General features: G+C 55.4%; 1 protein-coding gene across 11 annotated transcripts in view; it reads left to right on the top strand.

The window, feature by feature from the left end:
* The window catches only part of NOS1 (nitric oxide synthase 1), an 81,913-nt gene that overhangs the window by 56,985 nt on the left and 10,913 nt on the right, over window positions 1-14,015 (top strand). For 9 of the 11 annotated variants that reach the window (XM_063415855.1, XM_063415858.1, XM_063415850.1 and 6 more), the window contains 13 exons: window positions 780-865; window positions 3,946-4,090; window positions 4,402-4,506; window positions 4,852-4,910; window positions 7,234-7,284; window positions 7,598-7,714; window positions 8,449-8,623; window positions 8,927-9,065; window positions 10,262-10,340; window positions 10,800-10,993; window positions 11,488-11,657; window positions 12,401-12,611; window positions 13,686-13,773. In XM_063415855.1, coding sequence (XP_063271925.1) covers window positions 780-865; window positions 3,946-4,090; window positions 4,402-4,506; window positions 4,852-4,910; window positions 7,234-7,284; window positions 7,598-7,714; window positions 8,449-8,623; window positions 8,927-9,065; window positions 10,262-10,340; window positions 10,800-10,993; window positions 11,488-11,657; window positions 12,401-12,611; window positions 13,686-13,773 — 1,619 coding nt within the window. The remainder of the gene's footprint in view (window positions 1-779; window positions 866-3,945; window positions 4,091-4,401; window positions 4,507-4,851; window positions 4,911-7,233; window positions 7,285-7,597; window positions 7,715-8,448; window positions 8,624-8,926; window positions 9,066-10,261; window positions 10,341-10,799; window positions 10,994-11,487; window positions 11,658-12,400; window positions 12,612-13,685; window positions 13,774-14,015) is intronic. The other 2 variants (XM_063415860.1, XM_063415859.1) reach the window with 1 other exon arrangement.

The following is a 14,015-nucleotide window of genomic DNA, read 5'->3' as shown; positions in this document are numbered from 1 at the left end:
ATGGCTCCTGTATCCCCCCAATTCCAGCCTGCAGGTTTCAGGGGATGGCTCCTGGACCCTGGGGATCCAGCAGTGGGACAGAGGCTCTGGCCCAGCAGGCCCAGCAGGGATCAAACGCTGCTCCTGGGGTATTTAACACTCCAGACCATGAAGAAAACCCCTAAGCAAACACTCCTCATTACCCAGCCATGCCTGCTCCGGTGCTTTCCACACAATGTGACCTTTAGTCAAGAGCCCTTAAGGAATAATCAGAGAGCAGGAGCAGTCTGTTCACTCCTGTAACCAGCCCACCAGGCACCCCGATGCTTCCTGGCTCTGATTGCAGCCTGCAAGGGCACGCAATGAGCTTCTGTGTGCTTGCTCCTGGCTTCAGCTGCCTCCCCTTCCCAAAGGGCCTCTTAGGGAAGAGAAAACCTGTGGCCAGAGCAGGGGAAAGGATCTGTTTCCATCACCTCTCCCCTTCTGGCGTTGCCTTCTTTTTTGGCTGTGGCCTATTAACGCTCCTCTCAAGAGGTGACAGAGCAATTGGCCAGATGCTCTTACAGGCCAGGAGGGTTTATTAGATTGCAATTTTCCTGGGCATGTTCCATTGCCTGAAAAAAAAAAAGCCCCATGAGGCTCCAAGGATCAGGGACATGGGGAGGAGAGGGGGAGCTGTGGAACATCAGCTATTCCTGCCCTTCCGGACTGGAAGAATTTAACTCTCAGTGCTGTGGATGCTGCATTTCTCCAAGCTCTGAGCACTCCCCACCCTCTGATCCTGCTTTTCCCTCTCCTAGCCGGACCCCTGGAACACCCATGTCTGGAAAGGGGTCAATGGGACACCCACCAAGAAGAGGGCCATTGGCTTTAAGAAGCTGGCAAAGTAAGTACCAGCGGGCTCTGGAAAGGCCTGGAATGTTTGGGGCTGCTCCTGGATTTAAGCACCCCATGGGTGTGTGCATCACCCTACGGATGATGGGCTCTGAGCCTGGGCTTTGGGCCACTGAAGGCTTTACCTGCCATGAGGGACATTTGGGGACACAGGCTGTCCTTTGAACACCCCCTTTGACTACCAAAAGGGGTGTGACCAGGTGAATACCAGATTTGGATATTGTTTGTTCTCCCAGGCTGCTCTTTCTCCAGTTAGGAGGTCTTTCCCACTTTTTGTGGGTGTTTTGCCTGGTTTCCCTTTCCTCGGGGCAGGAAGATCCCCCCTCTCTCTTCAGGGCTGTGCTGGCAATAACGAGATGAAACTCCTGCCCATATTCCTCCTTTTCCCCTTGACTTTTCCCCTGCTTGAGGAGAACCTGCTCCAGTGTGTGCCCTGTCCTCCAAACACCTGCTCTGGAAGGAAGGGGGGAGATGGGAGTGAGGAATCTCCCTGCAGGTAGCAGAAGGATCAGGGCTGAGCTGAGATTTGCACTTCATGGTCAGTTGACCCCTGGCAAGGGGCCACCCCCGTCCCTCTTCCCTGCCAAGGCTCCTCAGCAGCAGGGATGCAGGGATGAAGCGCAGTTTGGACCCTTTGGCTGATTCTGGCCCAAATTCCTCCCCTGTGGGCCATTGGCAGGGAGGAGCTGCTGCTCCTGTGGCAGCAGAGCCCTGGGCCAAGGCAGGAGAGGGCTGGGTGTGCCCTGGTGGCGGTGGCCAGGCTGCCAGGTGGCCCTGGCTTGTCACAGCATCTCCCCACGCTTCAGTTTCCCCGAATCCCTGCTCTCAATTTGCTCCCACTCTTCAGCTGTCACCTCCTGCGAGCTGTTCTCCGTGGTGCATCCATAAACAGGATCAGCAGCTGAGGAATGTGCTCCTGCAGCTGACACTGGGGCTGGGGAAAGAAGAGCAGGAGGATTCATGGAGTTTGGAGAAAAAATGCTTTTGTTGCTTTGTGTCCCATTGAGAGATGGTTTTAGAAAAATGTGAGCGTGGCAGGTAATTTAGAACAAAATCTCCGTTGTTCCTGGCACAGGGAAAGGAATTGTTTTTGTAATTCACCATTAATCCTGTCTGAATCTGAGCTTATCAGCTGTAGAAGAGGCAGCCTGAGCCCAGAGCCTTTAGCATGATTTGGTGCCTGCTCAGAGTCAGAAATCTGCCCAAATCTGAGCCTGCAGAGCTGCAGGCCCTGCCCGCCCTTTCCCTGCCCTGGGGCCAGTGCAGGTGCTGGGGACAGGGGACACTGCCACCATGGGGGAGCCAAGGGGCAGAACTTCACTGAGGGTGGTGCTACAGCAGCAAACAGAAATGCTCCTGAGGCCATGGAGAGGAGCTGCCAGGGCAGGCAGGATAAACCAGCCTGGAGGAGTTTCTACCTCTTCTTTCCTCTTTCTTTTCCTCTCTAAATGATTCCCCAAAACCAGAGTATTTCTGGGCAGGAGGGGCAGGGGAAGCCGGGCTCCTCCAGCCCAGTGTGACCATTCCAGCTGCAGCTCCATTCCCCACAGCTCATCCCAAGGGGATGCAGGAGTCCTGCTGAACCCAAAAACCTGGGGCAAGGCTGTCACAGTGGATCAAGCAGCCCTTCCCCTTGCAGGGGCCACAGAGATGCTTTGTGCTCCCTCAGCCTCCCAAAAATTGCCTTTCCCTGTTGCAACATCAGCCTAAATCCAGACCTGATGCCTTTCTGCCCTTCTGGTGTCCCCATTTAAAGGCTTGGTGGTCCACTTAGAAAAAAAGATGTTTGGCATGTAGGAAAACCGGTGTTGATGTGATCGTGATTGTCCCTAAAACGACAAACCCACAACTCCTGCCCCCATCACGGTGCCCCCACTGATGCCACAGACAAGGAATTGGCGTTCCTGGAGCTGCATCACCTCGGGCAGCACTGGAGAAAGGCTGGTGACCTGCCAGGGCCCCTCTGCCCTGAGCCAGTGAGAACTGGAGGAAAAGCACCCGGCCACGGCTGCAGGCAGGGGAAACAGCCAGCTGGGCACAGCCTGGCAAGGCGGGCATAAAGGTAAATGTGCCACAGCCCAGCCTCGGGAGGGCTGCTCCTCCTGGTGCCAAGGGAAGGCTGACCTGGAACAGGGACTGGGCAGAGCTGGAGAATAAAGTAGGGATTTACTGAGAGGGCTCAAGGATACACCTTGGGCAGGGCAGGGCCTGACCAGGGCTACACCCAAGATGGGCTAAGAATGGTCACAAAATGGTCACAAAATGGACAGCCAGTCATGAGATCTCACACTTTTATAAGTTTTGGTCCATTTGCATACTGAGGTTTAATTGTCCAGTTACAGCTTCAGGTTGTGAAATCCCACCCTTCTTGTTCCTCCCTCCAGCCATCCTTGTTTGTGCTTTGGGGCTGAAAGTTGTCCTTGGTGTGCAGCAGGACAGGATTTGTTTTGTGTCCCTGCTGTGTGCAGAGCTGAGTGACCCTGAGTGTGAGCTCAGAGCTGCACCCTGGGCAGCACAGAGTCTGAAACAAAGGAAAGATAAAGCTTAAGGCATCACTCCCAGGGGAGTTCCTGGTGTCACCAGAGTGCAGATCACAGCTCGGTGTGACCTCGGTGTCCCCAGGCTCTGTGGGCAGCAGGGCTGGCCAGGGCAGCTCCCACAGAACCCCCTTGGATTTAAGGGATGGAGGAGCTGCTGTTCTTCCTGTAGCTCCTGCTCTGGTTGGTTCCAGCTTTTCCTTTGGCATTACCTGCCCCTGATTCTTCTCCTGCTTCTCTGCCCCTGCAGAAATACCACCCCCATGCCTGGTTTAGCATTTTCCCCCTTAAACCCATTCAGGTGTTTGAGCTCTCTTCAAGCTCCCCCATCTCCTCTTCCTCTTCAACAAGTCAAGCTCTTCCAAGGCTTCCCTGTTTGCCATATAACAACCAAAACAATTGATGCTACACCTTTGTAGTAACGCAGTTCTACAAATGAACTGTAACGCAGTTCATTTAATAAGAAATAAAAATGTCTGGGCTAGAGGCAGTGGTAAGGACCAAGCTCTGACTGGGATTTACTCCTGCTTCCCAGGGCTGTGAAGTTCTCAGCCAAGCTGATGGGCCAAGCCATGGCCAAGAGGGTCAAGGCCACCATCCTGTACGCCACGGAAACGGGGAAGTCCCAGGTCTATGCAAAAACTCTGTGTGAGATCTTCAAACACGCCTTCGATGCCAAGGTACTGCACCAGCTCCCGGCTCCTGACACGTGATGGGTGGGAAATCCTGGGGGTGACAAGGAAATACGTGGAAAACAGCTGCCCAGGGCCTTCAGGATGTGTCCTGTGGGTCTGGGCTGGAGCCTGCCTGGGATTTTTCCAGCTGATTCCCTGCAGCCGTTGCAGCTCCAGGGCTGCCCGTGTCCCTGCAGGCTCCTGTTCCCATCCTCCCCATGCAGAGATCTCAGCAGGGACGTGCTGTTCCCATCCCCAGGGGCACGGGGGCCTGCCCAGGAGGCTCCCACCTCCCTGTGACCTCTGTGTGCTCCCAGGTGATGTCCATGGACGAGTACGACATCGTGCACCTGGAGCACGAAACCATGGTCCTGGTGGTGACCAGCACCTTCGGCAACGGGGACCCGCCTGAGAACGGAGAGGTAGGGCAGCAGGAGGGGACAGCAGTGGGACAGGGACAGGAACGTCCTCTTCTGGCTCACACTGAGCTGGAATGGCCCAAAACAGCTCCGGGTGCTGTAGCTGCCTCCAGCCTGCTCCGGAGCAGGGATATCTCCTGATTCCCTGCCATGGGACAGCCACTGCTCCGCTGTTAAATTCACCCTGTGTCACCACCAGCGGTGTCACACAGAAGGTGACAGTCCCCTGCTTTGGGGGCAGCTGGGAACAGCAAGCAGGGAGCAGAGCCACAGCCCAGGCTGTGCTCAGAGCTCAGTTTCCTGCAAAGCCTGGCAAAACTGATGGCCTTTTTTATTCTTTTTCTGTAGAAATTTGGCTGTGCATTAATGGAGATGAAGAATCCCAACTCCTACCTGGAGGAGAGGAAGTAAGAGCACCCCAACCCCTTCTCCTTCCACTCCAAGCTTTTCCCCTCCCAATCCAAACCCCAGCATGCTGGACAGGTTCCCTGCCTTCATCCTCTCACAAGAGGAAATCCTTGGGCAGAGCTCACATTTGGAAATATCCAGGGATGGGACCTGCCTGGAGACACAGGGAATGGAGACAGTGGAGGTCCCAGGAAGGACAAAAGCACAGTCAGGAGTGCCTGTGGATCCCAGCTTGTAATTCCCTGGGATGACACTTTAAAGCTTCTCTCTTTGTCTTGGAGAGGCAGGAATCTATTAAAAAAAAAAAAAAAACCATATAAAAGTAGGAATTTTCCAAAAATCATCAATTCTGAGAGCCAGGGCCTGTCCAGGAGGCACTAAAATAGTACGAGTTGGAGGTAGAAGGGAGTTCCCAGCCTTGCAGATGTAGGTGGGGGAGGGCTTGAGAACCAGATTTAGCTGCATGCATGGTGTGAAAAGATTTCTAGGGAAAATAAGAGCCGTGATAATCCTGTGATGTTTGTAACCGGTACCTTGGAGACAGAATCTGGGATTGTAGAAAATCCCCCTTCGGGGAAGATGAGCTTTGAGCATCTCCGTGCAGCTCCCAGGGGCCGGGAAGGGGGGAGGCAGTGAGAATAATCATTTGGGGTCTCCTCTTATTTTAGCTGTGAAGAATAAAATATTTCCCTGAACTGGGACACTGCTGTGTCCTGGAATGTCTCCTGAGCTAAAAACTGGCACAGGGCTGCTCCTTAACTGAGGATGGATCAGCCCAGCCCAGGGATCCAGGGCAATTCCAGCACCCTGGCTTGGAGTGGTGACAGACACAGCAGGGACTGGTCTGTGGCTCTGCAGAGCTGGCCCTGCTGCAGCCCCCAAGTGCTCTGCATGCTCTGCATGCTCTGCATGCTCTGCAGCATGCTCAGCTGGTGCATCCCTCCAGGGCTGCCCAGCTGAAAACACATCTGGGTCCTGATGGCCTCGTGCCTTAACAGGGACAGTGGCAAAACGGGACATGCAGGCTGCCCTGGAGGGGTCAGGGTGGAGAAGGGGCAATTCCACACGGGGTTCCCACCCCAAGGATCTTCTCCTTGGGTGCAGAGGTGCTGCCCAAGGCTGGCCAGGCAGATTTGAGGAGGTTAAAAGCCCCTGAGCTCGGTGCTTGCTGTCCCAGACACCTCCAAGTGTGATTTAAGGGCTGGTAGAGGTTTCTAAGAGCCAGGCAGGGACAGCTTCCACTGTCCCAGGCTTCTCCATCCAGCCTGGCCTTGGGCATTTCCAGGGATCCAGGGGAATCCCCAGCTTCTCTGGGCTAGCTGGTTTTGGGATTGCCCCAATCAATATCCAGGACCTTGCTAAGATCAACCACGCAAAAAATGTTTTGCAATGGGAAAAGGAGACCTGGAGAAAAGTGCCAGGGGAAGAGGGGCAGTGCCAGCCTGCTGAAAGACAGCTGGAGAGAGTAGCTCCTGTCCACGCAGCCCATGGACTCCCAGCTCACCCAGGGAATGCTGAGACCCCCAGGGCAGGGGGGCCTCTCCAAATCCCACAGGATCCTGGGGCCAGGGCTCTGTGGCCACAGCTCTCTGCCCACAGCCCTGAGGCTGTGCTGGGGTTGATATTTGGCTCCTCATGCCTTCCAGCAAGGGTTTTCCAAGGGTTTTCTGAAGCATTCCTAAGCCATTCCTACCCCAAGCCTGCTGTTCCAATGCAGCCCATCCTTCAGCAGCCATCCCACACCACAAGGACCTTCCCATTCCAGCTTATGTCCCAGCAGCTACCTGGGGAATTTGGGCTTTGTGTCCATCTAATCCAGAGGGTCCTGCTGCCCTGAACAGAGTCTGGGAATGCAGAAAATCCCCCCCGTGGAAGATGAGCTGTGAGCATCTCAGAGGCCAGGGAAGGAGGGCAGCTAACCTGGGCTAACCCAGGGTGAGGACATGGCCAGGCCAGCAGAGCGGGCTGGAGCTGTGAGAAGCAGGAAAGCGTGGAGGTCTGGGGAGAGAGGGGGGAGGCTGAGGGCAGAGGTGGCTCTGGTGGCTCTGTGGCCTGGCTGTCACCGGGCTCGGGGCTGTGCTCTCCGCGTGCCGTGCTGGCTGCAGGAGCTGTGCCGTGACTCATGCACACACCACTGCTCACTGCTCTGGCTGTAAATTTAGAAACTCTTGTGTGGAGCAATTTTGGGAGATGGTTCAATTCAGAAATACTTCTGCTGTTGTCAGATTTTTTTTTCTCTGCTCCCCTTCCCCCACCTCATCCCTTCTTCTCTCACTACATTTTTTTTTATTTCCCACTTCCTATGAATGAAACAACCCTCAGAATATCTCTTCAGACACACACCCGACCTTGTGTGCTGCCAGGGAAGGACAGGTAAAGCCAAAGGTCCTGGCAGCTCTGTGTCACTGGGGACAGTGTGGTGGCCAGCACCTGGGCCAGCACAGTGGGAGGGGACAAGGACCTCGTGGAGCTTGGACCTCAAGGACCTCATGGAGCACCCTGCCCCAGCTGGGGACGCAGAGGGGTTGCCATGGCTTTACCCCTTCAGGGAGCACATTCCCCTGCTCTTCCCACAGGGCCTGCTCGTGGAATTGTGAGCTCTGGGCTCTGCTTTGGTGTCCCCCAGGGCTGAGTCCCCTCTGAGCAGGTGACCCCAGTGTGACCTGGGTGCTGTCGCTGTTCACAGGAGCTACAAGGTGCGGTTCAACAGTGTCTCCTCCTACTCGGACGCACGGAAATCCTCCAGTGATGGCCCCGACTCCAGGGACAACTTCGAGAGCACCGGGCCCCTGGCCAATGTCAGGTACCGGGGGCAGGGCGGGGGGAGACACAGTTTTTGTGTTCAGATTCAGATGTTTATTAATTCTTATCTGTAGTGCAGTCTCACTATAGAGGGAGAGTTCTAGAGTTATGAGTTCTAGCTAACGAGGTGAAAAATGGCTCTGTATCTAGCTCTTTCCAAGGTCTTTTAAGCACTAATTGTCCACTAATGAGGTGACACCTATATTATCTTTACTTTTAACCCAATAACCAACCACCCGCGGTCTGCAGTGCGGACCTTTCCACTCAATTACAAGCTACCACCCAAACCTATGAGGAAGAGGGTGAAAGAAGAAGAACTTAGCCTATGCCCTAAATCCTCCATATTGCTTTTGCTTATATATATATATATATATATATTAGCAGATACCAAAATCTTAAATTCTAAGTTTTCTCCCTGTGACATCACACACTTCTATTCAAACCACACACCCACAATCCCAGCGCTATCATTCAATTTTGGAAGCCTGTTCCACGGTCTCAGGTCAAATGATGTGCTTGCTTTGGGGTCAGTGCCTGCTAGAACAGAAAGCCTGGAATTCTCAGCTCCCAGGGCTGCAGCAGGGGGCACAGAGCAGGGGCTGGTGCTGCACAGACCCGTCACTCCCAGCTCGCCCTGAGGGGTTTTGGCGATGTGCAGACCCCTCCGGGCTGCTGTGGGTGGTGGTGCCAGAGTCCCTCCCAGCCCAGCAGCCACAGCCGGGCCATCCTGCACAGGTTCTCCGTGTTCGGGCTGGGCTCCCGGGCTTACCCCCACTTCTGCGCCTTCGCCCGCGCCGTGGACACGCTGCTGGAGGAGCTGGGGGGAGAGAGGATCCTGCGCATGGGAGAGGGGGACGAGCTCTGCGGCCAGGAGGAATCCTTCAGGACCTGGGCCAAGAAGGTCTTCAAGGTAACCTGGGGCTGCCCCGGAGCTGCAGGGAGGAGCAGGGAGGAGAAGGACAGAGGTTAGAGCTGGATCTGACCCCAGCCTCCCCTTCCCTGCACTGGCACCACGACAAAGAGGGTGGAGCTGACGCTCTGCTTTGTGCTGACCACCAAAAGGATGTGTTAAATTCCTGCGCCATCCCAGAGGTCTGGGAAGGAGAGCACCACGATGGGTGCCCACGGCCACTGCTGGGGGCTCCTTCTCCGTGTGGGGTGGGATAGGGGGTGCTGGGCTCGGGGGTGCCTGAGGGCCCGGTGCGTGCTGCAGGCAGCCTGTGACGTGTTCTGCGTGGGGGACGACGTCAACATCGAGAAGGCCAACAACTCCCTCATCAGCAACGACCGCAGCTGGAAGAGGAGCAAGTTCCGCCTCACCTACGTGGCCGAGGCGCCGGAGCTCACACAAGGTACAGTGGGCTCACCCACGGGGCTCTGGCTGCGGGGCAGATGGAGAAGACACAGGGCCAAAGGGGCCAAACCCCAATTTTCATCTCTGTTAAATTCCCGGCGTTTCAGCCCTGCCTTTCCCATGCCCAAGGAACAGCCCGTGACAGTCCCAGGCCCCTCTGGCCGGCTCCTGTCTGTGCCTCTAACAGAGGTGTTTGGACACGGTCTGCTCTCCCTCCTCCTGACCCCGTTTTTTGGAGTGAGGAGCTGGGAACTTGTGGTCTTTCCAAGCTCATTTTGCCCAGCACTGCTGTGGAGCCCAGGCAGGCCCGGCCCGCGGACACCCGGCCCTCAGCGCGGCTCCTGCGGCGCGGCTCTGCCCAAACCCCGGCTCTCTGCCAGCCGGGCGGCTCTGGCAGCGAGAGGAGCCCGTGGGCAGTGCCAGGGCACGGCCCTGGGTGGCACAGGGGAGGTTTTTGTAGCATTGTGGCAGGATAGGGAAATGCTGCTCCCCTCTCGGAGCGTCTCCTTCGGAAGCCGCGCAGAGCAGGTCACAGGAGCAGCCATTTCCATCCCTGCACACACACAGGCCTCAGCGGGGGAAGGACAGGAAGGGCCTCTGGATGACACTTTCCAGCAGGGTTTATTTTGGGATGCTGAAGGGATCAGGGACAGGAGACAAAAGGACCATGTGTTCTGCACAGGGGTTAAGTGTGGGCTCAGGAACCAATGGTCTGGGGGCACAGGGGCAGTGCAGAGGCAGGCAAGGGGCAGCAAACATGGGGGGGGATGAGGGATGAACAACTGGGGAGGGCAGGGTCAAGTGGCCAAGAAGAAGAAATCCAGGAGAGACTGGCAGTAGTTCTGCAGGGCACCATGGGGGAAGCATCCAGGAGACCTTAGATGAGCAGCAGTTCTGCAGGGCACCGTGGGGTAACTCCTCTCTCAGCCTAGGTGAGGAGACTATGGTACATTCTTCCAGGGCAAAGCCTAGAAGTTTTCCTGAGGGGATTTTTGGGGTTCCCACACTCCTGTGTCACTGAATTAACGTGCTTGGTTCACCCCTGGGGTTTCTGATCTGTTGAGTTCACAGGAGGGAGGTCAAACCCCCCCCACCCCCGTGGTCTGAAGGGTTGAACCCACAATGATCCTACAAAAGCCAGAAGCCTTGGCCACGCTCTGCTGAATGCCTTCCCTGACTCTTTTTCCTCCTCAGGACTGTACAGCATCCACAAAAAACGTGTCTATGCAGCCCGGCTCCTCACACGCCAGAACCTGCAGAGCCCCAAGTCCAGGTAGGAGATGCCGCTGTCCCAGGAGCTGAATGCACACCTGGGGCACCCAAAACAGTGCCACAAACAGCCCTTGAGCCCTGGATGTCCATCAATCCACCTCTGTGCAAACTCTGAGTAAGAGTGGAAGCCAGTGGAGGGTGTTCCTGACTTCCATGCATGGTGAAGTTCCTGCTGGTACCTCCCTCAGCCCAGGGGATGTGCAGCTGGCTGGAGTGACAGCAGAGGAAGGATAAAATCCCTGAGTGAGAGGTTAAATTGTTTTGCCCCTTTTAAGAAGGCCCTGAGGGTGAGTCAGGGTGCTCTGCAGTGTCCCTTCTCCCTGCTGTGACACGGCCACTACAGCTTGGACGTGCCACCACCACTGCCCAGCCCACCAGCAGCTCCTGAGGCCGGGGCTCAGCCCCTCCCTCAAGGATCCCCCAAAACAACTTTTTCCCGCTTTTCCTCCTTCCCCCGCAGCCGCCTGACGATTTTCCTGCGCCTGCACACCAACGGGCACCAGGAGCTCCAGTACCTGCCCGGGGACCACCTGGGGGTGTTCCCCGGGAACCACGAGGACCTGGTCAATGCCCTCATAGACAGGCTTGAGGATGCGCCTCCCACCAACCAGCTGGTGAAGGTGGAGCTGCTGGAGGAGAGGAGCACGGCTCTAGGTAAGCAGGGAGTGCAGGTGGCCTCTCTCCTGCTTTCCCAGCTCCTGAAGTTCTTGTAGCTCCTCAGGGGGGTGGGTGGACCCAGGAAAATTCTTTTCATCTCCCTGCTGTGTTCGCCTGGATTGGGAGCACCTCCTTCATCTGTGGTCTGCCCAGAGCCATTGCTCATCTGCACTTTGGATGTGGAGTAAAGGTTTGGAGGGTGGGCAGGGCCCTGGGGAAGATATTTCCTTATTCCACAGGAAAATTGAAGGTGTTTATATTCCCTTAGAAAGGGCAATGTCTAGGACTGGGAAGCAGAATTCAGGGATCCTGAGGGGCCATGCCAACACCGTATCTCAGGGATAAGTCTGGTTCCCTACTGCCATGCACGGTGTAACTGGGGATGGAAAACCCTAATCCAGCATCTCAGAGGGGGATGAGAACCAGGATTTGCCCACCTTGGCCCTGCTGCTCAGCTGATCCCAGGCCTGTGCTGGATTCCCTCCTGGCAGGTGTCATCAGTAACTGGACAGACGAGAACCGTGTCCCACCCTGCACCATCTTCCAGGCCTTCAAGTACTACCTGGACATCACCACCCCTCCCACGCCGCTGCTGCTGCAGCAGTTCGCTCTGCTGGCCACCAGTGACAAGGAGAAGAAACGTCTGCAGGTCCTGAGCAAGGTAGAGAGCCCAAGCCCCAGGTTCTGCAAGGCCTGGGGACAATCACAGCCCAACCAGGGCATTTTTATCCCACACTGTGCCTAGGCTGAGCAGGGCTCAGGGTGCCTTCGGTGCCACCCACTCCAGCTTTGCCACGTGTGTTGGCATTTTGCACACATGGGATGGGACCACCGGGAGATGTTCCTTGAGCTTTATTGTGACACCAGCCTCATAACAGGGTTTGAGACAATTAAAAGATGACAAGAGCTCACATCTTGCCAGCAGCAGCCAAAGATTTCTTTGTTACAGGGCATTTAAAAAACTTTCTAGGCAATAGCACATTGCTAAAGCTTACAGACAATTGTTCTAATCAATCACTAAAAGCTCATATACACCTGCTTCAAACGGTGCTTGCTTGTGTGCTTTCTATTAACAATACACATACTCTGTTCTTAAGCTTAAAACCTTTTTCTCTCTTGCTAGGCATATTTTTCTGCAGTCTTAAGGTCTATCCTAGCCAAACCTAACACTCAAACTATTGTTTCATGTCCTTGCTTGCTGTACTATTGTGACTTTTCCTACTTTCAAGCTTTCCAGCTGCAGCTAATTCCAAGTTCTTCTGCTATTTCTGTTTCTGGGGCCTGCTTTCACAGCTTTCTGAAAGCTTCTTACCTTTAGTATTTCCCACAGCCGTGGACTTGCTGGGATATCACCTGGAAAAGGTGGATCCTGCAGCTCTCTCCTCCCTCCCTCCCTCTCCCCAGGGCTTGCAGGAGTACGAGGAGTGGAAGTGGTCCAAGAACCCCACGATCGTGGAGGTGCTGGAGGAGTTCCCCTCGGTGCAGATGCCCTCCACGCTGCTGCTGACGCAGCTGCCCCTCCTGCAGCCCCGCTACTACTCCATCAGCTCGTCCCCGGAGATGTACCCGGGGGAGGTGCACCTCACCGTGGCCGTGGTGTCCTACCGAACCCGAGGTACTGCCGGGGCTGGGGCTGGGGAAAGGAGCAGCAGCAGCGCAGGGGCAACCCCGCCGCATCTCTGGCTGTTCCTTTAAACCTTTCTGCCCGCTGCAGTGCTGCCTTGGCAAGGCTGACATGAAACAGAGAATAAAGTAGGTGTTTATTGAGAAGGCTCTAGGATAAACCTTGGGCAGGACAAGAGCCTGGCCAGGGCTACACCCAAAGTACACTTAGAATGGTCACAAAATGGACAGCCAGTCACGAGATCTCACACTTTTATAAGTTTTGGTCCATTTGCACATTGGGGTTGAATTGTCCAATTACAGCTTCAGGTTGTGAGGTCCCATCCTTGTTCCTTGTTCCCATCCTTGTTCCTCCCTCCAGCCCACCCTTGTGCTTTTGGGATTGAAAGTTGTCCTTGGTGTGCAGCAGGAAAAGGATTTGTTTTGTGTCCCTGCTGTGTGCAGAGCTGAGTGACCCTGAGTGTGAGCTCAGAGCTGCACCCCTGGGCAGCACAGAGTCTGAAAATCATGAAAGATAAAACTTAAGGCACCAGCAAAGGTAGGTTCCCCCAAACCACAGCACTGCTGTCCCCTGCCATGGAGAGTGGCAGTGACAGAGATGACACTTCTGGGGCAAGTACATAATCCGAGCTCCATGCAGGATTCTGTTTGCCCACCCCAAAATCCACATTCCCAGTAGCCAAACTTCTGTAGGAGTGCAAGCATTGATGTGTCCAAGCATGGACAGACACAGCCCTGGCACTCTGCAGGACACAGGGAGGACAGTGGAGCTGCCATGGAGGGTTTGTGTCTGGGAGCATCACCATGCTGCTCCCGCTTAAAAAGGCCAAAGGAGAGCTGGGTGCTCCCTAAGGATTGTGGAGGTTCAGCTGTGCCAGGTCTGGGTCCTGGGTAGCTCCAGGGAGGGATCCAAGTGCCAAACTCTGCCAAGTTTATGGATAAAGGATGCTGAGATATGAAACATTTCAGGGAGGTTGTAGCAGGGAGGATGTAGCAGGGAGAGTTTCGGAGAGAAAACAGAGTCGTTGGGTGATGTACACACCTCCTTCCCTCCCTCCCTTCCCAGACGGAGAGGGACCAATCCACCACGGAGTCTGCTCCTCGTGGCTCAGTCGGATCCAGACGGATGAAGTGGTGCCCTGCTTTGTACGAGGGTGAGTGACCCATGCAAGGCCAGGGCTGAGGAAGAGGTGGTGAGACCCTCACAGGATGAGCTCTCTGCCCTCGATTGTTGGCACAGTGGCAGCAAACAGGGCTGGGTTTGTGAGCAAATGGTTCCCCTTTGAGAGAAATTCTGCACAGAAACGTCACATCCTGGGATTTTACCTCCTTTTCTACCCCTCCCTCTCCGGGAGGTGTCTCAGCTGGCTGTGGGCAGAGGGGAGGGAGGGAACAC

Source organism: Prinia subflava, chromosome 19 (genome assembly GCF_021018805.1).
Source record: "Prinia subflava isolate CZ2003 ecotype Zambia chromosome 19, Cam_Psub_1.2, whole genome shotgun sequence".
Lineage (NCBI taxonomy): Eukaryota > Metazoa > Chordata > Aves > Passeriformes > Cisticolidae > Prinia > Prinia subflava.
This window is presented reverse-complemented; position numbering and strand designations above follow the sequence as displayed.